The sequence below is a fragment of the Cydia strobilella genome, chromosome 10 (genome assembly GCF_947568885.1).
Source record: "Cydia strobilella chromosome 10, ilCydStro3.1, whole genome shotgun sequence".
NCBI lineage: Eukaryota > Metazoa > Arthropoda > Insecta > Lepidoptera > Tortricidae > Cydia > Cydia strobilella.
This window is the reverse complement of record NC_086050.1, coordinates 4,096,560-4,123,224: the sequence shown is the minus strand read 5'-3', so window position 1 is coordinate 4,123,224 and position 26,665 is coordinate 4,096,560. Positions and strand designations below refer to the sequence as shown.

At 36.6% G+C, this 26,665-nt stretch overlaps 1 protein-coding gene across 2 annotated transcripts in view; it reads left to right on the top strand.

Annotated features, from left to right (window-relative positions):
- LOC134744582 (serine proteinase stubble-like) overlaps positions 1 to 26,665 on the top strand; it is a 187,040-nt gene that overhangs the window by 5,241 nt on the left and 155,134 nt on the right. For both annotated transcript variants that reach the window (XM_063678438.1, XM_063678437.1), the window contains exon 2: positions 22,045 to 22,124. In XM_063678438.1, the coding sequence (XP_063534508.1) occupies positions 22,106 to 22,124 (19 nt within the window). In that variant the 5' untranslated portion in view covers positions 22,045 to 22,105. The remainder of the gene's footprint in view (positions 1 to 22,044; positions 22,125 to 26,665) is intronic.

Below are 26,665 nucleotides of genomic sequence, written 5' to 3'. Positions count from 1 at the left end.
GAAAAAAAACTGATTTGACTAGTAGTCAAATACCCTATTTCATATTATATAAAGTACAAAAATGTTTGGTTATAATAATCGATTTATCAGTTATCAGGTATTTGATCATATAAAGTAACTAACTGAAAATTTAATGGCGCTTGCGTTTTTTGTTGTTTGCCAATACAAATGTTATAACTATTAGTGTCTTTAATTTATAGGCTTTTATTATGCAAATAATGTTTAGGGAATTTCTAATTGAATAAAGTGTAATCAACAATAAAATAATAATAAATAACCAGGTGTGGGTAGACTGACATTTTTTACTAGCTTTGGAGATGTTGTCCTGAAGGCGCATCGCGAATTACGTACTCATTATCGTTTATTTCTTTACTTCTTTTAAACACAAAGTAACATCAAATGAGTAAATTTCTTTTAAAACTAAACTAGGTGGCATTTATTACGCACTATTGATAAAACGAAGTCACATAACTACCTCCATTTTCTCTTAAAAAATACCGCATTTCCACTTTAACGAAGTCAAAGTGCGCACATATTTTTCACATTTTAGCACCCACATCTACTTACATATTTAGTGTTCGACAGTACACAAATAGTTTACTGCATAGATTATCGGTCGCAAATCAATGTGGGATGGCGGTTAAGGAAAAAGGATTACAAAGGGGAATAAATGAAAACGCGAGCGGCAGGGCCGGTTTCGCGGCCGCAGGCATTAATAGTCTAGCCTTAATAAGAGTGAGGAAGAGCTTCGTAGGCTCCTAGATCACTCCTAGGTTATTTTAGGATACAAACCTATGCAAAACCTGATAGCATGTAGGTTGACAAGTTTGTTTTCAACCCAAGTATGTCAGGGGGCCTAGCTAGGATGACAATTGTTGATAGAAAACGACAATCGAAACTTTAAAATGTCTGGAAAAAGTCACGGTGACTTTTCGTAGCATTTTTCTTTTCGTTTGATTTTTGTCTATGTACGTCTGTCATCTTGACTAGCACCCCGTAACATACGTCGGTGCGCTAGTAATTTCCGCTATGTGTCCTGTCCTGTCAAAATTTGAGAAAAAAATATGTAAAGTTTTTAGGGCATCATGTCCGTATAAAAAATGGATATCTTTACATTCCTTACATAGCGGAAATTTATCTGTGAATTATGTGTGAAAGAAATGCTATGTAAAATAAAGGTTAAAACACTGTCCACTGCATGCATTATTTGTAAATATAGAAAGTATCCGACACAAACTCAAAGCTCAGTTTTCAAAAAGCCGAAAATAAATACTCAAATGGCTCCCTAAAAAAACACTTTCCAACTTCTTTATTGACATAAGAAAGATCAAATTTCTCTTAATATTTATCCGATAAAAATAGATCCCGCTTTAAAAAGTATTTAATGTAAAAAGGTTTGAGTCATTTACCAAGATAATGGCCACTTTCCTTTTTAATGTGAAGCTATTTGACAATTGTGTAATGAGAAGATAATCGAATTTAAACAGTTGTGAGACATACTAACATTAAATCATTTTACGGTTTAACATGAAACATGTCGCGCGAGTGACTAAAACAAGTGAGTCTAAACCGTAAAATGATTTAATGAGAAGATAGTGATTGTTTAAGAGGAAAACGACAACGGCAACATTGACTAATTGTTCACTGGTTTCTCAGTTCCTCTATCAGTGATGTACTAAGGTGTTACTTGCTCAGAAATGCTTAAAATCGTAGAAAATAGTCGTTTTCGGTGATATACACTTATACAGGGCTCCAAATTGCAATGATAAAAAAAAATATGCGGCATAATTTTTATAATTTTAACGAAAGTTTGTCAATGTATTTTTGAACCAACCTGTCCACACAGACAGTGGACAGTGGCGAGCCCTAAATTCCAATTTTCTACACTCTAACACTTATACATTGTTTTATAAAAAGTCGCAAAATTGTAACTGTTACACGCAAGGTCCAGTGACCGAGCGATCTTATCTGTGTATTTGTTCTTTTGTTTAAAAAACGGCGATCCAACAAATTTAATGTGTGAACTTTTTATGTTTATATAACAAGTTTGCTAACGATTACAAGTTTCTTGGACACCTTAAAAATGTACAGATACAAACTGATTAGATTATCTCTTAATTCTGAACAGTTCGCAAAAGTGTTTTAGTTGTAAATTAAAGTCAAGAAAAAAATCAGCCCACACTGTTTATGCCAGTTCGTAAACCTTATTATCAAAGGCATAATGACCATCGATTGGCAAAAAAAGAGTAGAAATGGAACTCATTTTTTTATCATGGCAACATTTACTGTTTTCATACAAAAGAGACGTCAAAGTGACTCAATAGTTGCCATATGCAAGACGTTTTACATAGACAGTGGCGCCCCTATTATTTTCTACTCTTTTTTGCCAAGCTGTAAGTGTTGCTGTTTGTGCCTATAGATTTCATTAACTTTGTATCTATAATTACCGGAAAAAAGTGTGATAAAGGGTTAAAAAGTAAAGGTGTAGAAATGTCTAGTAGTAACGAAATGCTCTCCACACCGCAAAAGACAGAAACAGATGGAGAAAAAGATCGTAAGAGAGAGTGTGATACAAAAGGGAGGTCACGACCCTCAATATTGAGGAATACGACGCAAGGAGGAGGAACGAAATGCACAACATTTGAATGACATCAGTCTGATATCAGTGTACGTTCGAAATTGGCCTGATCGTGGGTGCGGCACTTGGTTGTATATTAGTAAATAATAATTTGAAACTTAATAGGAAGTGATATCCAATTATTAATTCTATTAAGAGAATTTACGATTGCGAGTATTGCGACTTAATGCTCGTAGTTAAAGTGGAAAGGTAATGAATTGAAATAGCCCTTTCATCCAGCCGCTAAGATACGGTAAACAGCAATTAGCTGGTGTTTCATTAAATACAGTATCATTACCTCTCACTTCACCCTGTGGTGAAATACATTTGGGGTTCCGTACCCAAAGGGTAAGAACGGGACCCTATTACTAAGACTCCGCTGTCTGACTGTCCGTCTGTCACCAGGCTGTATCTCATTAACCATGATACAAAACCGTGAGACAGTTGAAATTTTCACAGATGATGTATTTCTGTTGCCGCTATTACAACAAATAATAAAAAACCGGCCAAGTGCGAGTCGGACTCGCGCACCGAGGGTTCCGCACCTTTTAGTATTTGTTGTTATAGCGGCAACAGAAATATATCATCAGTGAAAATTTCAACTGTCTAGCTATCACGGTTCATGAGATACAGCCTGGTGACAGACAGACGGACAGACGGACAGCGGAGTCTTAGTAATAGGGTCCCGTTTTTACCCTTTGGGTACGGAACCCTAAAAACAGAATAAAATAAATATTTAAGTGGGGCTCCGCTACAACAAACGTATTTTTTTGCCGTTTTTATTACGTAATGGTACGGAACCCTTCGTGCGCGAGTCCGACTCGCACTTGGCCGGTTTTTTTATTTTGCAAGTACGCCAAATACGTATTTCTGCAAGTCATTAAGAGTCACATGAACCTAGCCGTCGCCATACAATTGAAATTACGCTTTCTTTAAAAAATCGGCCAAGTGCGAGTCGGACTCGCGCCCTAAGGGTTCCGTGCCTTTACGCTCAAAAACGGCAAAAAAAAACACGTTTGTTGTATGGGAGCCCCAGTTAAATATTTAGTTTATTCTGTTTTTAGTATTTGTTGTTATAGCGGCAACAGAAATACATCATCTGTGAAAATTTCAGCTGTCTAGCTAACACGGTTCATGAGATAGGGCCTGGTGACAGACAGACGGACAGACGGACAGCGAAGTCTTAGTAATAGGATCCCGTTTTTACCCTTTGGGTACGGAACCCTAATAAAACGTCTGAAATAATATGTATGTTGGCGTGTGTCTATGTCCGGTACTATTTTTCGTTGAAGTCGTACGTCATATCCTCGGCCACCACGGCTTTCCATATTACTTTAAAACTCCCATATAAAGGGACCCCGGCAAGCTCGGTTCTCCATATAAACGTTTTAAAACGACTAGCGAGATTGCTCTGAAACTTTGTACTACAATAGGATAAGGTATATCTATGTCTGTAATTAGTTTATGTAGCTTTAGATACCATTAGTTAAATAAATACAGCGAATTCAAGTTTTTCATACAAAACTTGTTTTTGCTCTATTTCATTTGTTTTACAAACTGGAGCTATATAAACTAATTACAGACCTAGATATACCTTATCTCGTTGTATGTGCAAAGTTTCATTACAATCCAACACGTCGTTTTAAAATAAGAGCGGAACTACGTTTGTATGAAAATGTGCAATTCGGCCGAGCTTGCCGATTATAAAAAGTACAAGTTTAAAATTCCACTCAATACAAAGCGGCATAACATTACACGGCCAAATTAAAAAATAAATAAATAAATAAATAAATAAATAAATAAATAAATAAATAAATAAATAAATAAATAAACGTTTATTCAAAGATCTTACAACTAAATACCTATTTTCTTCTGCCAAACCACACAGTGGTTTGTTGGCAGACGAGGCTCCTTTGCGTTTGTGCTGTTGATATGCAACTTAACTTTATCTTAAACCTAAACTTACCTACTTAACCCTTACCGCACAAAAAGTCGACCAGCTGACTCGTTTTTTGCGCACCTTACATCAGGTCATCTTGCGAAAGCCTCGGGAGCATACTTTAATTGCGGCTTAATTACTGGGGTCATTGACCCGTGACCCCGAGTTCAGATTACGAGACTGCATCTCATTAATCAAATGAGTAATTTACTTTTCGGTTAGTTGAATTACGCTTTGTTTTAAAGTAATTTTGCAAAAAATGTGTCATTAAAGAAATAAACACTACGGTACGAACAAGGATAGGTAGGTAATAGCAGATAATATATAAGTACTTATTTTAACATCTTTTTTATTTAAGCGCTTAGAAAATCGCCTTTGTGAAGATTATTATTATCAGATGGTCATATAGGTAAAAAAAATCGGCCAAGTGCGAGTAGGACTCGCCCACCGAGGTTTCCGTACTTTCTAGTATTTGTTGTTATAGCGGCAACAGAAATACTCGTACATCATCTCTAAAAAATTTCAACTGTTCTATCACGGTTCATGAGATACAGCCGTGTGACAGACAGACGGACAGCGGAGTCTTAGTAATAGTCCCGTTTTTTGCCCTTTTAAGAACCTACTACTTTGCCAACCGCCTGGGTTCTAGGTTCCCATATCTAGGCTTTTATTATGCTAAGTGCTCATCCATTTGTTTTTGAATTACGGATCATATAATTTAGTCTAACGAATACTAACAAAATGTCAAATAAATTCAATAGCGGTTATAAAAATTTGCTAAAGATACGATATGGATCGGATATGTCAGTGTCAAAAGTGTGACGTTTTTCTTTGAAGAATTCCATGTCGTCTTTAGCGAAATATTGACGTATCTTAAAGTTATCAGGCCGTTAGTAATAAGTTTTGTGCGTAAATTTGATTATCCATTCAGTTTCGTCAAAGTTAGATTAGAGTTAAAGAGGATTTAAGTTTATGGGAACGGATTTAAGTATCTGATCGTGTTTGTATTTGCGAATGTTAATTAAGGCAAATGTTACATTAAAACTCCTACTAATATTTTAATTTCGTTATAGTATGTCTGTCTGTTGCCTCTTCATACAAGCCGCTGAACCTATAGGTATAAGTAGATGAAATTTGTGATGAGAAATAGATGAGATTTGAAAGTGGCCCTGACCTGGAAGATGCCCGGCAAGCGGAAACATGGTCGCCCTAAATCCACTTGGCGTCGTTCTGTGGAGCAAGAGCTGGGTGTATTGGGGATGGGGTGGGAGGAGGTTACCCAAGCTGCCCAAGACCGTAGTCAATGGAAAAACAAGATTCGAGCCCTACACCCCAGCAGGGGGTAACAGGAAAAGAAGAAGAAGAAGACTGTAGTCAATGGAAAAACAAGATTCGAGCCCTACACCCCAGCAGGGGGTAACAGGAAAAGAAGAAGAAGATGAAATTTGGTATGGAGATAGTTTGAGTCCCGGAAAAGGACATAGGATAGTTTTTACCCTAGAAATCATCACTTAACATTATCGTTATCCACATAAAATTCGAACTCTGTCATTTTTCTTGTTTCCATTCAGTGATTTCCAAAAGTAAAGTGATGATACTGATGATAGCTCAAATATCACCAGGGCATACGTTTTCTTTGTTAAATTTCACCGAAATCGGTTTAGTATTTCGGCTTGGACAAACAGGACAGAATTTACTGTTGTATTGATCGGGGTCCCCTTGTTTGACATAATTATTGAAAGTCATAATGTAATGATTGTCATATTATCATTAGTCATAATTCTGAAACCGTTAACTTTTCAGGATTTTCCTTAGGTTATCCTATAGAGAGGTTAGGTTAGGTTTGTTTTATGGCAATCCTGAAAAGTTACGCGTTTCTGAGAAAAACCAAATTATGACTAACGAAAATGTGGTCAAACAATACATTATGACTTAAAACTATATGGGAAACAATAGAGACCCGTATTGATCATATTTTAGTATGGATGGATTATGTAGCTATAATCTTTATGACATACACAAGTGATGATTAGGTACATTTTATAAACAATGGCAATCCAAGAACCGAATAATACTGCTATTGACTTCAAACACTATTCACATTTCCTACTTGAACCTTTGATCTTGATCTAACAGTCATAATCTTGAAATAAAACTATGAAAACGGATTATATCGCGTATATTGAATTTATAATACATCCCGACGATTCGAACTCTTTACAGCGTTCGTGGTCAACGGGTGACTGAGGAAAAATTACAAAATGCAAAAATACCCACATACTAAAATAATGAACAATCATAGACTACAAACTTTAAGGCTGGTTGTACATGCAAAATCGGTTCATAAGGCTAGTTATACACTATAATTATTTTTCAAGTAAAGATATATATATATACGCGATAAAAATAAACTATGCCGGCTCCAACCCTACACCACGGACCCGAGAAGATTTAATTCCCTCCTAAATTGTAGGAGGGTATCCCAATATGGGACCGGCAACAAACTCGGCGGGACACATCTTTTCAAAACATCAGAATGTCCAGCATCATCCAACACTACGGTCTCACAGTCTATGTCTCGCTTGCTCCTTTATCAGGTGGACTACAGGATCCCAAGCTGGTGGTAGAGAAAAGCCATCTTCCCTATTAAAGTTTGGATATTTCTTAATCTCAGTCACCCGTTGACCACGAACGCTGTAAAGAGTTCGAAACGTCGGGATGTATTATAAATTCAATATACGCGATATAATCCGTTTTCATAGTTTTATTTCATGAGTAACTATCGCGGTAACCGAAGACAAGTCATAATCTTCTTGAAATACTACACAAACCGATACATTTATCATCAACATGCTCCATCTGTAAAATTACACACATTCCCTTATGCACAAACGAGCAAAACGTACGAAACAATAGATCATATGGTTGCGTGATCATGTGGCCAAGTGTACCGTTGCACTATCAGTCTGACTGTTCACAAACTGTTTTATAATCATCTGCGATCTGCTGTCTAATGTAACCTGAGCTCTAAGCTCTTTACAACTACATACTTTAACAATAGGATATACAATGGAAATAAATAATGGGCCCTGGAGGGAAAGTGCCTTAAAACCTTAAGTTTGCTCATTTTACTTAAAGGAAACATTCTATTATTTTTCAAAAGAAACAAAACTGCATTCAAAGATTTTTCTTTTTTCTTCTATTTCGTTTGTCTAAAAATATTCTTAATTACTAAATATTGGATTTTATGGATATTTTGTATGACAGACGAGTGTAAGACCTAATGTTTCTTGGAGAAATGTTATCATTAACATTAACTGTATCAACTAGCAGAATAAAATAGCGAGTGTTTATTTTTTGGAATTTTAGTCGGTACGATTCCCGGGCGAGCCACACGAATAAAAAAAAAATCTTTAAATGCAGTTTTCTTTTTCAAAATAAAATAATGTTTCCTTTAAGTAAAATGAGCTAACTTAAGGTTTTAAGGCACTTTCCCTCCAGGACTTATAAATTTTTTGCACACTGTATACTGGTCTTCTTGTAGTATAGTGGTTAGTGAAGCTTTATGAATGGCAAGTACGTGACGTGCGCAACCATTAGTGCTCCCGCGCAACGGACGCTATTCGGAATACTGTTGTACGTAGTCTAATACAAGTTAGGCGAATTTGGACCTTATCCCAGTGGTGTAAGTTGCATAATGAGTTTTTATTAATAGATGCAAATTAATAAGGTGTTTGTCCATAGTCAAGAATTTTAACTGTGATGAAAATACGCGTCATCTTATGAGCAAACGATTTAGTTTGATAAATGGACGTAGGATTTAGATAACAACAATAAAACAATTAAATAGAGAAGTTGAATTAAGAGGCCGTAGTCGATTTTGGAGCAAAAATGTAAAATTGATAGATTTAGTCGTTGAAATTATACACGTTTTGTTACGTAATATCTAAATAACAAGTATTGATTTCTATTAGCACGTCTTCTCATCTTGCCTTTTAATAATGAGGTCGCGAGCGTGCGTCACCGGTAATGCATGAAGAAAAGGGGCAGTTTTTAAAAATTCATCAAAAAATCATGGTGGTAAATTATACAAATTGATGTATAAGAATAGTTTCAGCAAATGTTGTAGATTGTTTAAGTATCAAAATTACGTTGAAATTAAGTCGATTTTTAGAGAAATTGTCACTTGTTTTGAAGTAATTTCTGGAGAAAATTGATTTCGTCTAACTTTCATTTACACTACTTCAAAGTCATAATAATAAAAATGTAGTCTGATAAACGTCAATTACAGGATATGTGTAATACAAAATTACCATGTTTAGCCGTCCAAACATTACGAAATTTACAAATAAGAGCGACAAAATCAGTGCTTTACGCGCGTTTACCTAAACGTCCATCAGAAAAGCAAACATTACTAATTTAGTGAGTCTGTTTTCAAAAAATTGATCTGATAAAAGGTAAGATAAGAAGACGTGCTAATAGAAACCAGTACTTGTTATTTGAATTAGGTAACAAAAGGTGTAAAATTTCACGGACTAAATCTATCAATTTTACATTTTTGCGACTAAAATCGACACCGGCCTCTTAAAGGACGACCGTTTCTTCAAACAAACGTTGTCCCCATTTTCCTCTCCTTTCTGTTGTCTTCAAATTTAACATTCAACTCTCCACCCCCTCCGCTTTTCTATGCGATAAAAGCCTTATTAAATCAAATTTAACTATTTTCAAATGCCTGAACAAATATATTAAAAGTTAAATTTCAGTTCGAAGTAATAGGACAAAAAATAAATATAACTTTAAGTCCGGTTTCGTTAAGGCGGTCGCCCACTTTCCTCTTAACCCCTCGCGTGCCTGGTCGGTTAGAAGTACTACAAATTATGAGATGTAATCGGGGAACCTGTTGCTTTTAATAGTCATTCTAATTATAATTGGTTCAGTAGTTTAGCCAATAAGGCAATTATCACACGCAAACGGATTATAAGGGCAGTTTAAGGGCGTTTTCTAAAATAAATATTTAAAACCTGATTCTCACAGATCCTGGTGTTCTTGGGTGGCAATATGACCACAATGTAATTGTAGGAGGTACCTATGTTCGTCTTTGAGGTTAAGTAAATATTTATATATATTTATGGGCGATCAATTTTTTTTTACACTATTGTACCTACTGCGAGGTTCAATGCGTACTAGTTTACGAACATAACCAGTTAAGCAAAAAGATCTGAACACCACCATTACACATGCTCGTGTGTTGCCGATAACGCCCATAACCGACTGCTTATCACGACTGCACAATCAATGTTGGTTCTAAGAACTTACTACATCGTGCTGAACCTAAATTTAGAGCAGTTGATGGCATTCTTATTGCTAACTGGTAAGAGGCAAACAAATTAAGGCTGCCTTTTCAATGAGGCGTAGATAAGAGCAGTAACAGCAGCATCAGCATCAACCAATAGTCTTAGTTCTCTTCTCCGCTCCGATTACAAAAAAACCGGCCAAGTGCGAGTCGGACTCGCGTTCCAAGGGTTCCGTACATTACACAATTTAAACAATGTATATTTTATGTAAAATGTCTTTAAAAAACCCGTAGGGGTCGGATCAAAAACTAAGTAATTAAGTCCGACTCACGTTACTGCACATTTCTAATAGGTTTTCCGGTGATCTATAGGTAAAGATCTATTTTGTGTATTTTTTTCAAAATTTTTGACTAGGTACGGAGATAAAAGGGGGGAGAATGGTCATTTTTTGCCTATTTTCTTGAATAACTTCTAAACTATTTACTTCAAAATTATAAAAAAATATATATTTGAGATTCTCATAAAGAGCTCTTTCATTTGACATGTAACACGAATATAGTTTGACAAACTTTATTTTTTAATTTTCTCATTTACCCCCCAAAAGTGGCCCCCGTGTTTAAAATTAATATGTTTACGTTACATGTCCATCTTTGGGTCACATACTTACATATGTTAGCCAAATTTCAACTTAATTGGTCCAGTAGTTTCGGAGAAAATAGGCTGTGACAGCTAGACAGTTGAAATTTCACAGATGATGTATTTCTGTTGCCGCTATAACAACAAATACTAAAAGTACGGAACCCTCGGTGCGCGAGTCTGACTCGCACTTGGCCGGGTTTTTTATTGTTCCACTTAAAGTGGAATTAAGAGGAGGTACGAAAGAAGGTAAAATTGTACTTAGATATTTCAAGATGGAGGGACGTAGTGCTAAAAGATATGATAGAATGCAAAGACAACGACAAGAGAAAGACACGGAAAGCTGACCCCATCACCATGTGGGATATAGCTTGAGAGATATATTTCAACGTCAAAATGAGATTTCTTTTTTTAGGGTTCCGTACCCAAAGGGTAAAAACGGGACCTTATTACTAAGACTCCGCTGTCCGTCTGTCTGTCTGTCACCAGGCTGTATCTCATGAACCGTGATGGCTAGACAGTTGAAATTTTCACAGATGATGTATTTCTCTCCGCTATAACAACAAATACTAAAAAGTACGGAACCCTCGGTGCGCGAGTCCGACTCGCACTTGCCGGTTTTTTTATGAAGATATGTTTTTGTGACAATACTACGTGAGTCGCGTAAAGATTTGAAAATTTTGATTCTTAAAAAAATTTCATGTGGAAATTTTGTAATTTTGTAAAGTTTCCGAGGACACATCATGACATCAGTAACCACTACATAGTTCAACAAAAATGTGCACTGTCTGAACGGATCCCAACTATTCGTAATCTGAGGTCGTAAGAATTGATTGAAGATAGCGTTTGACTTGCATCGCTGATTAGAACCCTAGGGGAGAAAATTACAACTTGTGACCGCGAGAGCTTCTGACCAATTGACCGGGTCGACTATTATTCTCACGTATTGATTTTAAGAACAGCCAACAATTTTTTTGATCGTATAAGCTTCACTTGCACCAACCCACTAACCCGGGGTTAACCGGTTAAACCGTTAACCCAGTGTCAAATTGTACTGGTAACCATGGTAACCGTTAACCCAGTGTTAAATTGTACTGGTAACTCCGGGTTAGTGGATGGTGCAAGTGGCCCTAGAGGCAAACGAGGAGACGAATCGTCTGATGGTAAGTAATAACCGTTGCCCATGGACGTCTACAACACCAGAGGGGTGACGATGGCGTTGCCGGCCTTTAAGATGGGAGTACGCTCTTTTCTTGAAGGTTTGAAGGTATCGTGAACTTGTTTTGTGACCTAAATTTGACTGACTTAGCACTATAGGTATATGGCGCTAATTGTATTTCATGGTGCTTTGGTGCAGATCCTAACCTAAAATTGGCTATGATCTAACTTAATTTTGAACATATTTTCACTTACGTCCCTTTAGTATTGCTTATCACGACTGCACAATCAATATTGGTCCTAAGATAAGATAAGATAAGATATTTCTTTATTGTACAACCGTGTTACAGAGCGTGTGAAGACCCACCTCCGACGTTTCGAGGACGGCGTTGTCCCCGTGGTCTCGGAGAAGACTGGCTAAAGTTGACATCAACATCTTCTAGGCGCGCGAGTTTTTCGAACTACCCGCACTTGGTCTTGGTTTTGTTTAGTTCGAAAAACTCGCGCGCCTAGAAGATGTTGATGTCAACTTTAGCCAGTCTTCTCCGAGACCACGGGGACAACGCCGTCCTCGAAACGTCGGAGGTGGGTTTAATACTTATTTTACGCGATTAAGTCCCGTCGTTGTAAATAATAATGAGTAAAAATCGTGAATGTTTAAATCAGTATTCTTATTGCTAACCCGTAAGAGGCATACACAGAAACATTAAGGCTGTCTTTCCACTGAGGCGAAGATTAGAGCAACCAATAGCAATTGGTTCTCTTTTCCGCTCCGCTGGACTACAAATTACAACCAATCGAAATTGGTTGATTGCGTCCCTTGGGATTATGCATTTCATAAAAGAATTGTATAACATAACACACATCAATAGCATAAAAGCATTGTGTTTAATTAAAGTACATTAGCATACAAATTTATTCTAGACGTCGAAAAGTTAATTTACAATTTACTTCCCCGCCCAAGCTTTAAACAACTCATCTATGAAAATATTCATAAACGTCTAATTGCTTTGCACTTCACGAGAGAGGTTTAGACATACATACACGATCTCATAAGCGTCAAAGCAAACAGCATTTACGTCGACAATGTTTAATGTTTGCCGTCCGCGCGAAAACGCCTTTCCATACAAACGTAGTTCCCATTTTCCTCTGTGTATGTTAATATTATAGAAAATGTACATAGTTATATTAACTACAAGTACTACTACTATGCTCCTTTGTTTGTTTTTTTTTCGTTTATTAGTTACTAGCTTTTGCTCGCGACTTCGTCTGCGTGGAGTTAGTAATTTGGGTAGCTTATTTTTTATCCAATCTGCTTTTTATCGATTCCCCGTACAAACTTATTTTCATCCCCTTAAAGGATGACTTCTGGGATAAAAAGTACCCTATGTCCTTCCCCAGGGCTCAAACTATTTCTATACCAAATTTCAACTAAATCGGTTCAGAAATCAGAAATTATTTATTTGCATTAAGCGGTCTAAGCGTGGAGAGGTAACAGTCAGACAGACAGACACACTTTCGCATTTATAATATCACTCGTAAAGTTTATAATATTCAAAAAATTTAAACGAAGGGGCATAGCTTTGACGAACACGTCAAATCGTGTAAAAATACTTTCCATAATGTCATTATCCAGAGAGAAAAATGGTGACTACGTTTGTATGGAGAATCGGTCATCCACTATCCTCAATATTTGCCGTCCGCGCGGCCCGTGAGTCGCTCGAGAAAACTAGCATAATTCGCACCGCGGATCGCGCTATTATTGCAAAGTGCCTACGTATTGTCTCGAAAGAGCGTGATTATTTTCTTTCCTTTCCATCCATTTGGCCAGAACGGCTTCCACGAAGCATTTCTTACGGACTAATGAAATTTTACTCTCTCTTTGTAAATTTCTTGCATGAATTGAACTTTTTACGGCGCTAAGTGGATTTTCATCTTCTGATTTGATGTAAATTGCTTTTTGCAGAACAATTTCTGCGCGCACGTTATTTATCTTTTATTTTAAAGATTTCCTCGACTTTCTCTCGGATCATTGGTTGGAGGTTTGCGGAGATCGAAGTCGACAATGACCCAAAATCGCTTATTTAATACCGTATTTACAAAACATACCGGCAAAAAGCTAGCCGAGCACATCGTACAAAGTGCTAGTAGACGCCATCATGACGTGTGCTCAGGGCTGCCAACTGCATATCATGAATACCTATATACCTGATAAGATGACAACCAAAATTTGGCGCGTATTATCGCGCGTGTTTGGCGCGTGTAGGCATTCATTCGGATGTCTACTGCTGTTGCGAGATTACTGCTGCCGCGTTGATGTCGCCGCTGTATCTGTCAAATTCCTTGATAAAATAAATGTCTTTCGCCGCCGCATTACCGGCGCGATTATGACGTTCAATCCATCACTAATTTTATCAAGGAAATTGACAGGTATAGCGGCGGTATCAATTCCACTGCCAAAATGTCGTAACAATAATGCAGCTGCAGACATCCGAATGTCAACTTTATACGAGTCTTGTTGGTTATGCACTAAGTCTGTGAGGAACTGAAGGCGATGGTGGCGCTTGAAGTGACCGAATGAATGTTAATTATTCAAATTATTCAAAATTATTTATTTCATGTAATTTAAACACATATAAATACAAAACAACAAACATTCAACATATAACACTTGAACACATTACAATTTGACAAATAGGTATAATACCTACAGTGGTAGCCGAACTATTAAATTTTAGCTACCACTGACTTGTAGTAGGGGAATGTAGTCCCTCACAGTGGAGAATTACAGATTAGATTGTTTCACAAGGGAGCAAATTGACATATTTACGGCGAGGGCGTACATTGAATCCTGAACGAAGCGAAGGATACTATAATTGGATCCTGAGCGAAGCGAGGGATTCTAAAATATAATCCTGAGCTTATATAGTGAGGGATTCAAGTGTTAACGCCTAAGTTGGAAATAATTTTGCTACCATATGACACATACTGTTTTTCACATCACTTATCATGAAATGATTATGTTCCAAAATATTATTTAACAAAAAATAACTAGTATGCAAAAAAGAAAAAAAATCGTGATCAAGAACCTAGAACAGAAAAGTGCCAATTTAATCCCTCCTAGCAGGGAAGAAAAGTGCCACTTTGATCCATCCTAGCGGGGAAGAACAATGCCTTTTTCAAACAGGTGATGTGAAAAATATATTCTGCTTTTGTGTAAACGGCGCGTTTAACGTATCGGCATCAATCATAGTGAAATTATTTAGTCTAACAATATTGGCAGTCTATTACAAATACATAATGTAGCTGTACTAAATAGTAGCTATTGTTTTACCTGACATGTATGTAAATACTAGAAAAACAAACTTAAAACAAATGCACACTCAAATTTTGAATATATAAAAACATACGTACAAACAAAGATAGATATGACTCCGTAATAGATGGATACAGTCTAAGGAAAAAACGTGCCTCGAAAATCACGAAAATTTGATTCTCAATCAGAGGGCGCCACTAGTTTTGGCCTACACTCGTATAGAGGGCGTTGACGGTTTCGTTTGTTATTTATAATTTTAACGCATATCAGTGAAAGAACATGGGTCAAAATCATAAAAATAATTAATGCAAATAAAAAAAATCATTTATCCATATTTAAATACATTTTATCGTATTTTTATAAATATTTATTTTTAGTTTTAAAGTGTGTCGACAGATGGCAGTGAATTTACTGGGGTTACAAAATTTACTATGACAGTACCGCTCTAGTATAAGTTACTCTATGGTACAAATGAGTAGTTTATCAAGGATGATATAATTATTTTTGTAATAAATCCATTTATTTTGAACAATATGTATAAATTACAATTGAATATTTTATAATTACAAATATTATAACATATTTCTCAGTTCGGTGCGCCGTAAGGCATAGGCCTCCACCAACTGTCTCCATTGGGCTTTGTCTGCAGCAACCCTCGTATACGGCCCCAGAGTCAGACGAATGTCATCTTTCCATCTTGTAATTGGATTTGCTTGCTTTCTAGTACAGCCTCTTAATTATAAAGCTCGAATATTAAAGTCGCTGTGACAACCCTACATTTTCGTTTAAAAGATGTCCCGTATAGCCTTTTTTTGCAGTACAATGTGGTTGAGGCGTGACAATAAGACGAGTGCTACACGTGCACAGTTAAGGTCAAAAATATCTGTTTGGAGAGGGACAAAAAATTAAACTACTTATTGTCAAGGTCGGAAGCCTGCTCAGGTAATTTTGAACTTGATCGTACATAATATATTACGTGTTGTACCTACAGTCGCCACCAGATATATCGAAGCGGTCAAGGTGTTCACAAGTATCTGAACAAAGCCGCTATTGTTGACCTTTTTTTTAAACTTTATTACACGATATAAAATTGTACAAACGGCGGACTTAATGCCTTAAGGCATTCTCTACCAGTCAACCATTGGGTCAAACAGAAACTTGTGTTAGTGCAGGATTGTAGACCTTAAAGTGAATGTCTAGATATTTTTGAGCAGCTTCGCCGTTCCGATATATCGGATGGCGATTGTACTACAAAAACGGGCTCTGTGAATCTAGAGCATTATTAATAAACTTGATTAATTTAATACATTACGACTATCTCGGTGACGGCTTACGAAGCCTGCAGTATAACCGCGAATATCCGCCCGCGTCAAAGGAGGCGCGAAGCGCGAACTTGCAAGACTCCATATTACACATTATTATGGCTCATCAGTGGAAAGATAAATATTAGTTATATTATGATTATATTGTATTAAGCAGCTATATTTTACGGTTTTACAACAAAACAAAATGGAAAAACAGTTAAATCACGTATAATGCCGTAGATACCTAACAGTTTAACTCGATCAGCTGTCACTGTCATTCTAATTACGCCTTCATTGAAGGAAAAGAGGAAGATCCCCGCAATTTGCGAATTTTGGTTTTCGCGGTAACCCTTCTGAAGTCCAATTACGCAAATCAACCTAGCCTCAAACTATTAAACAAAGCTTGTACTAGATTGTATGGATACTAGGGGACAGCATAATATACATAAATAGATAAATATATGCTTAGATTCTTAGAAAACATCCATACATCACTGACAAAATATATCTATAGTTGGTCAAGCAAATCTTGTCAGTAGAAAAAGGCGCGAAATTCAAATTGTCTATGGGCCGGTAACTCTTCGGATGCCCTTAAATGCATGATTTTATCTTTTTGCCTGAAAATAATATATGTCTTACATAATTGTTTACTGATTCTGGGAAAAATTAAATAAAAAATTAAAACATCGATTTTCACTGCTAAAACAGTGTTAGAATTTACATAGGGTCCATCATAACATGTAAATTTATACAATTATTGGTAAAAAATATAGTACTCGTATAAAAAATCTTACGAACATAAGAAATGTATACTATTTGTAATATATTTATAATAAAGATTTTAAATCTAAATACATAATTGCAAACCCCGAAAAAACCGCCTAAATTACATACTAAATATAAAATCATCAACTTTTCCAAATGTTCCCAATTTTCCGCCATTTCGTCTTATAAGAAATGTATTTTTTTAAACTTAAATACTGTAAATTTGAATAAAACAATGGAAAGTGTATTAAATTATGATCAAAATATTTATACAGGACCAAATAAATGTTATCTAATTATGCATAAAATTATATGTTATATTAAATATATTAAACCGGGTCACTAACACATTAAACATATTAGTAACGGGTCACTCACGTATTTTAAGTCGAAAACGCTCGACATGTTCCACTCCGTACCGAGGAGCGTCATCAGGAGCTTGCGTCGACGGTGACGGGCCGGCGCAGACTGCGGGCCGCAGCCCTCCGCACCCGATGACTCGGCGCGGGCGCCGGTGGCGGCAGGGGGGGGCGAGAAACTACCCTCGTTTACGGCATTACTGTTACATGATGGGTTGCAAACAACACTCACTACGTCATTCGCTAATGGTTCGTCCACACTGTTCACCGACGTAGTACCCAAAACAGTTTTCCAGCTCGGAGGCACTGACCAACCACAATCACGGTTAAAATTCGGATGACGACTAATTTCGATAGCCTCCCGTACTTTTCACTCACGTTCACTCACGGGTCACTCACGTTTATAAAGTCGATGATTGAATATATTTAATATATGTCAGTGCCTCACGAAAGTTTTGTTATTAAAATTATGTGTTTTTTGTTGTGTAGATAATGTACATACATCACTATGCATTTAAGGGTTAAACGGATCCCCACTATTTTGGTTTCACCTGTATACTTTTATAATAATATAGTTGAGTGGCAACCCTGGCAGCGCTCGTATTAATGAGTGTCACGTACAGTTATCTAAGCGCGCGCTCGCACTCTGTACCGGAATAATTGAAATCGCCGGGATTGTGGGCCGCAATCATAGATGCTTATCGCGCGCTAATTGTGTGGTGTATCGGTGGCTTTGTGATATCTGTGTGTTACGCAGACGTAATGTACCGTACATTACAAGGTATTTGATTTCTGTACCATTTTGTACCTCGTCACTGTCAATAATGGGGCATTTTTTTTTTGGCGATTTTATTTTTTGTTATGATTTCATGCAAAATAATAATAGTTCTCTAAATCGGTCCAGAAATGACGGAGTTTTTCGGTAGCATACCTATATACTTACAAAACTAACGATGAAATTGATAACATGCAGTTCCTGAACATATAATATGTGTGCACAATAGTGTATGTAACTGTACATGATTAAGGCATTACATCACTCGTGCTGTGACGTTTTTATTAGGGTTCCGTAGCCGTAGGGTAAAAACGGGAACCTATTATTAAGACTCCTCTGTCCGTCTGTCGGTCTGTCTGCCAACAGGCTGTAATTCATGATAGCTAGAGAGTTAAAATTTTCACAGATGGTGAAAACAGAATAAAATACATATTTAAGTGGGGCTCCCATACATGAAACGTGATTTTTTTCCGTTTTTGCGTAATGGTACGGAACCCATTGACAGTTGCCAACCCCAATTTGGTCAGTACATTTTATTTCGTTTTACGCCATATTGAGACTGTATGTAACACAGAACTTGGAAGCCATAGAAGTCAAACGTATTAGCGACACATTCCCAACTTGGGTGATTTCCAATTGGACGGGACTGATTGAGTTAGTAGTTTCGAGACACCCTGCAATTGCCTTATTATGGTGTTTATATTGCTATCATTATTGCCTTCATAATCTTCATATCTCCTTTTATTCTGAGTGAGCATGCATTAGGACACGACGGATACGCCAGAGTACGGAAATGTTTTGAGTACTTATACGCTGTGGCTAAAAAATAACTGCATTCGCGTTTCCAGGGAGATTTTGGGATTATACTGAGCAACTTTTAGTATGAGACCGACCCCGAAATCGCAAAAAAAATAATTTGGCTGTTTCATACATTTTGGCTGGTCCATTTTCTATGGGAGGGAATTTTTTTTTTCGCGATTTCGGGATTGGTCCCATAGTAAAAGTTGTTCAGTATAATCCCAAAACCTCCCTGGCAATGTATATCTGCGCACGACATGTCTGCATATGCATATACATACAATTATCGTTTATCCTGATAAATGTTTTTATTTATTTATTTATTTATTTCAAAAAAACACTTAGGACTATTAGGTATACAATACTTTCGAATCTAAAGATCGAATACTCCGTTATATTGTTATGACGTCTTCGGTTTCGGTTCGGTTCGGAAGTTTCCAAGATAACGAAATTTTTCGAATAATTTTAAAAATTTTGTATAGGGAATTAGGGATCGAAATTCCCATTTCCAAAATTGAAAGAATCCTTTATTTTCTATAAAATTTTGGAAATATGTCGCAACTAATGTGTATTTGTAATCAAAACCATAGAGTTTGCGATAGCAATCCCTTACACAATCAAGATAAAAAGTGAATTTGTACGACCCTTCCAACCCGATACTTACTTGTCTAACAAATTATTCCTTTTCGGTGATAGAACAACTTCGCGAGCACCTGTAAGTTGGATATACCTTCTTGTTACAATGTATAAGTATACCAAGAATATAATGCTTACGGTTTGCCTTTAACTCGTCGACAGAAGGTTCATTTTTGAATGATTTAATAGGATTTCTTCGTGGTAATTTTAAAGTTGAGGAAATCTTGTTGACTGTCATTGTAGCTGTGAATTTTCAGCTTCCAAAAAAACTGAAATGTCAAGAAAATTAACATTTTCTTTTCAAAAAATGAAGAGGGGATCTATGAAGTTGAATTAAGGGACTGGACCTTGGAAAAATTGCGCTTTCTTAAAATTAAAAGACGACGAAGAATTTGAAGACGTCGATAACTTACGCAGCGTCTTACAGCGAACAACTCGCGAACGCGAAGCAAAGCGGCGCGGCGGGCCCACGGCGTTCGCGTTCGCAACGAGATCGCCTACGTAGGTCACTTCAATAGGTATCATAGGGTTGATTTACCCGCGCCGCATCGCTTCGCTTCGCGTTCGCGTGTTGCTCGCTGTAAGACGCTGCGTAAGTTGTTTAAGAAAGCGCAATTTTTCCAATTTCCAGTCCCTTAATTCAACTTCATAAATCCCCTCTTCATTTTCTGAAAAGAAAATATTAATTTTCATGACATTTCAGTTTTTTTGTAAGTTAACGCCTACGCGTATATTCTATTTTTTTAACTCACGGAATTAATGTAAACAAAGATGACAAAAACTTTTGCAGCATTCAAGTTACTTAAACTGTCCATATTTGCCATATTTATTAGAAATCTTTTTCAAATAAAGCGACGACGGCTCTCACCCTACACCTATGCCTCGAGAAGATTTATTTTAAAGTATTGACAACTGTATTGGTTTATAAATTTTGTATAGGCACTAGGTAGTTATAATGAATATGTAGTGTGTGCCCAAATTAACATTAAAACATGGCCTTATTACTATTGTATAAGGTGCAATGATCTTGGCACATCTAAAGGCGATAACATGCTAATATATCTTCCTTGTTAACTGGACTGTTCAAGGATGAATGACTTTTTTGCGTCCTTTCATTGAAAAGTATTGAATCGCGTTTTTATAAAAGGTAACGTTACATGATAGTAATTGACGAGAACCTATTGTAAATAGTTGAAGAGTCAGTATTGTAATGGCCTAGAATTAATGATGTGGTTATACATGAAAGGCTGCAGTATTTTGATTAATGTTGTTGATCAGAACTGTTGTAGATTTTTTGCTGAATAACGTTATCCACTTTGTTAAAATACCGTAAAACTACCCACTTATGGTACAAAAGCTCCTACGGTCTAAAAATAACTCGTATATCTTCGTTCAGGTGTGACTATTATTTAAAAGTCGCAGTTCTGAGGCAAGTTATTTGCATAAGTGGAAGAAGCGACTCGTAAATTAAAAAACCGGCCAAGTGCGAGTCGGACTCGCGTTCCAAGGGTTCCGTACATTACAAAATTTAAACAATGTATTTTTTATGTGAAACGTGAGTGAAATGTCTTTAAAAAACCCGTAAGGGTCGGATCAAAAACTAAGTAATTAAGTCCGACTCACGCTTGACTGCAATTTCTCATAGGTTTTCCTGTAATCTATAGGTAAAGATCTATTTTGGGTATTTTTTTCAAAATTTTAGGCACAGTAGTTTCGGAGATAAAGGGGGAGGAATGGTCATTTTTTGTCTATCTTCTTATTAAATAACTTCTAAATTGTTTATCCTAAAATTATAAAAAAATATATATTTGAGATTCACACAATGAGCTCTTTCATTTGATAACACGATATAGTTTGAAAAACTTTATTTTTAATTTTCTCATTTACCCCCAAAAGTGGCCCCCATGTTTAAAATTCATTTGTTTACGTTACATGTCCGTCTTTGGGTCACAAACTTACATATGTGTACCAAATTTCAACGTAATTGGTCCAGTAGTTTCGGAGAAAATAGGCTGTGACTGACGGACAGACAGACAGACAGACGCACGAGTGATCCTATAAGGGTTCCGTATTTTCCTTTTGTGGTACGGAACCCTAAAAACAAGATTGGTATTAAAGTATTAATACTTTATTATGGATTGAATTTGTGGACTATAGTTGTAGTCAGTACTACACCATAGTCCAGTGACTATACTTAGGGTTTGCAATCTGGATGTATGAAATTATCCGGATATGCGGATCTTCCCATACATTTCAAATCCGTCGTGCCAACCCTAACTACACTATAACTATAGGCCAGTGACTATAGTTAGAAGGTTTACGGTACTCTTATAAAGTTTAGTATTCTTTTAATGAACCTAGTCTTCTTTGTAGTACCTACATGTTAAAGTTATTAAAGTTGTGTTTGTTATGTTATCTTATTTATATAATTTATGTTGTTGTTGCAGGGTGCGTGTGTAGCAGGCGCGCCGCGTGCGGTGATGCGCCGCGAGCGCCCGGGACCGACACATGAATGCCCGCGCACCAGGTTTGTACACCGACCAAGTGATCTCAATTAGTTTTCTATATAAAAACAGTACCGGAACCAAGAAATCCCGGTTCACGGAATACAAATACAATTCAATACAATTAAATATATTCATAACGGGTCACTCACGTATTTTAAGTCGAAAAACGCTCGACATGTTTCACTCCGTACTCCGTTTCGTCCCGTTATTAATATATTTAATGTCTGTGTCTCACGGAAGTTTTCTTATTAAAATTCAATAGGTATAATTCTTCATTTCTCACTAATATCAAAGGAAACATGACATAGAAATTAAGCATGCAAATTAACCTATGGTGCAGAGCGTGCATGGAAGAAGAGGAAACAACAAAACACATTACATTACAAACAGGTATACAGGAGCAAATACCTAGGAACTCCGTGCACACTAAAAACCTGAGCAACCTGAAAACATTGCTAGGCTTCATGGAGGAGCTGGGGTGGTTAGAGTAGCGCTACCTCGTTTCACGCAAAATAGGCACAATAGTTTTCGAGTTGCGGAAAATGCCCAGAAGCACTAACTAACTAACTAACCTATGGTATACCGTTGGATAGTGAAGACAAGGCATTGTCGAAGCTTAAGTTTCTGTCATATCCTACATTGTTTTGCACACCTTAGGTAGTAAATTAGCTATAAATTTTATACTGTTTCTGGTCCTTAATTAATACATACTAATAACGAAAACCACTTATTTACTTTGTACTTACAAAATAAATTGATTATCATCTCGCGCACTTAAAAATAAAATGATATCCCCTTTTACGCCATAGAGTACCATCCATAGACTCCGTTTCATACAGCATTATCACAAAGACCGAACGTAGGTCTTTTACTACATTCAAATTTCAATTCGTTATGTGTATGAATGCTAAAAGAGAACAATTTGAAGATGATACGTTTCGTTTTAGATAAATGATAGTAGGTAATAATAAACTTGTAAAAGACGTATGAGTAAGAATTTTTGGGCTACCTTGGTATGCCAGTGGTCCACGAAAAACCACGAGGGGTCGAGTAACAATCGTGTATAGAAAATGCCATTCGAAACTTCAATATTAAGTACCTATGTAAAAATGGTATGTAGAAATTATTTTGATCAAGCTACTTTTCATTCTCATTCTCATATTATCATACCAATACTTTGTTACTTTTCGACTGGCGTTTGTCGATAATCAATAAATTGTCGTCCTGCCAACCTATTTCACCAGCATGACAATTTACACCTTACTTACATTGACAATTTCCTGTACATTTCTGGGTCGGTACCTAAGTAACGACAGCGTGAATGTTTGCTGGACCAGCAATGTACGGTGAATTTGAATGTCAGGCGCCAATTGGTTATGTAGCGAACCAGGGGCCTACGTGATCTATTGGGCAAGTGATCGGTGTTTTACAGCAATTTAAAATCCACGCAGCATCCACAGCAAGTTAATTAGCACTTGTGGACAAACGCATTACTCACTCCCGCGCGGTGGGTAACGCGTAATTAAATGCGGGTTGGTAACCGGGGCAGTCGGCCATCGCGAATATTTGCATTTTTCGCTTTACATTATTCATGTAGTGAAAGTGATTTGCTTTATTCGATGAAAGTTTATAGGCTTTTTAATTTATAATACGTCTAATTTTGGTCCTCGGTTTGAAGAGTTTAATACCTCAAATATGAAAGGTCGTATGTGAAGCTCCCACGCATCAATTTAAACCTGATTACGACTAAGGCCCACTTGCACCATTTCACTAACCCGGGTTAACCGCTTAAACCTGGAGTTACCATGGTTACCAGTACAATTTGACACGGGGTTAACGGTTTAACCGCTTAACCCCGGGTTAGTGGGATGGTGCAGTGGGCCTAGGGGCGATTATGGGGTGATTTTACCTTCCATCCGGTCTTACCCGGGCAGACCTTACTACCTCGTTATTATAAGTCCTTTAAAAATAGCCTGTTAAAACGAATCGATTGAAACGTCAGTCATTCAGGTGTTTCCACGAGAATATTCACACTTACCTGCATTTTAGTTTATTTGCTCACTGATGTGATGCCCACCCTTCAACAGCGTGTTTTTCCCAAAAAATCTAAGGGATACGGTTACAGAATCATTTCTGCCCTAATAATCCTAACACGTTTTTGGTAACTCAATATACCTTGTAGTTGTCACCGGTAATACTTTATGCTCGGATTAAGTACTCGGATAGTTCGTCTTTATAGTCTGGCTATTGAAAGTTGAACCTGGAAAAACGCGGCAATTTCAGAAAATCTGATTACAAGGATTGCATAACTTTTATACGTTTTATAATTTTCGTATTCTAGAAATAATAAAAAGTATAGAAATTATCAAAGAGCCGCCTGCTACAGACTTTTTGAAATTGCCGCGTTTTTTCAGTTTCAACATTCATTAGCCAGACTCTAGAATACTCTATATAGGTTGTTAAAATGAGCTTTATGATCAAGTGCATACAAGTACCAACATTTTTATTTTTAACGTCTTAGCACCTACAAATGATTTTATACTAAATATAATAACAGAAGTCAACTGAAAATAACTAATGTATTCTTAGTAACCACCAGGGGCCTCAGTTATGCACATACATACAATAACTTTTGTACATTTACATACGTTTTTTAATGTATAAAAGTTGGGATCTAGTTGTGCATTACAAGTACATTTTAGTAGATTTCTGTCCGTCGAGGGAAGAGAAATATGACGGAATATTTTACTCTCAGCTTACATTTATAACGAGATTCAACCGCGTTTGCTTCTGACATGTTGGAAAAGGTTAAAATATTACAGTTTCTACGAATGTTTTGCACAAATGTTTAAATTTTTTAACATGTGTCTGCATGAACTGTGTTTTGTTTTTTACTAGCGGCCCGCCCCGGCTTCGCACGGGTAGGTCAACAAATTTACACAAAACCTTTACAAATTATACATATGAACCTTCCTCTTGAATCACTATCTATTAAAAAAACCGCATCAAAATCCGTTGCGTAGTTTTAAAGATCTAAGCGTACATAGGGACAGACGGACAGGCAGCGGAAAGCGACTTTGTTTTATACTATGTAGTGAATAGGTCCCGGCAAGCTCGGCCGAATTTCATCTTCCCATACAAACGGAGTTTCGTTCTCATTTTAAAACTACGTGTTGGATTGTAATGAAACTTTGTAAATACAATAACATGAGGTATATCTAGGTCCGTCATTAGTTATATAGCTTTAATATATAAAACAAACGAAATAGAGCAAAAACAAGTTTTGTATGAAAAATATAAATTCGGTATTTTTTTTTTACTATTGTGTCTGAATCTACATAAGCTAATTATAGACCTAGATATACCTTATCCTGTTGTAAATACAAAGTTCCAGAGCAATCTAGCTAGTCTTTTTAAAATGAGAGCGTAACTATGTTTGTATGGAGAACCGAACTTGCCGGGGCTCTTAAGAAGCACAATCTAAAACAAATTTGCTGTCTGGACGCACCTGAGGTTACAGAGAAAGTGTATTTAAGGGCAAATTCGTCCACAATATAAGTACTTTCCGTTCCGGCCGCCTGTCAACGCCAGCACGTGTGTTACATGATTATTGTAACAGACATAATAACGGCTACGGCTGATAGCGGCTCCGGAACAGCCCTAATAAAAAGTGAAAACACACGAACAATATAAGTACCTGGTAGGTTGTAGTAAGGCTTGGCGCATATGGGCAACGCAACGACGATAGTTTTCAGTGTTTTTTTTTGTATTAGTATAATTAAGAGTGACTAATTTTGTTTATATTGAAGTCTTATTTTTGGCCGACTCAATAAAAATAAGAAGGTTATCAATTTGATCGTATTATTGTTATTTTTGAAGTAAAACTTCTTTAGGCGCGCCTAGAGGGTAACTCAGATTTTTTTTCTGACGGAAGTAACACAACACACGTCAAAGTGCCAACATAGTGATAAACGTTAAATAAGTTTTATTTCAATCGCGCGTAAAGATTACACGCACACACTTTTTTTGTTTATTAGTTAGCTCAGAACTCCGTCATGTGTGAATTGATTTGGAAAAGTATTTTTTGTTCAAAAGTAACGGTCTAAGTTGGTCACATTTTTGTCAAATTTAGTCACGATGATGGGATCTAAGTATAAGGAACTAAGGGAATATATTATTATATCATCATCGTCATCATATCAGATATGGACATATATTATTATGCTTTTAATTATATTGCTTACCAATTTGATAACAATTGAAGTTAACTAATATCTTGGTGGTTGTTTAATAGTATTATTGACGACTTTTAATTTCATTTTCGATATGTTTGTAAGTACTTCTTTACCTAATTAGAGACTTGCGTTTTAAACCAAGTTCTATCTAGGTTAGCCTATAGTTAGGGACAAAATTTCTATAGATTAAATTTTAAGAGCGCACTAAACTTCATCATTACAGTATATTGGCCATCATCCACTAATGGATACTAATAACAGACGTTTACTGTCCACTTCATCAGTGAAGTGGAGGTGTGGTTGGGGTATTTCACTTTCAAAATGGA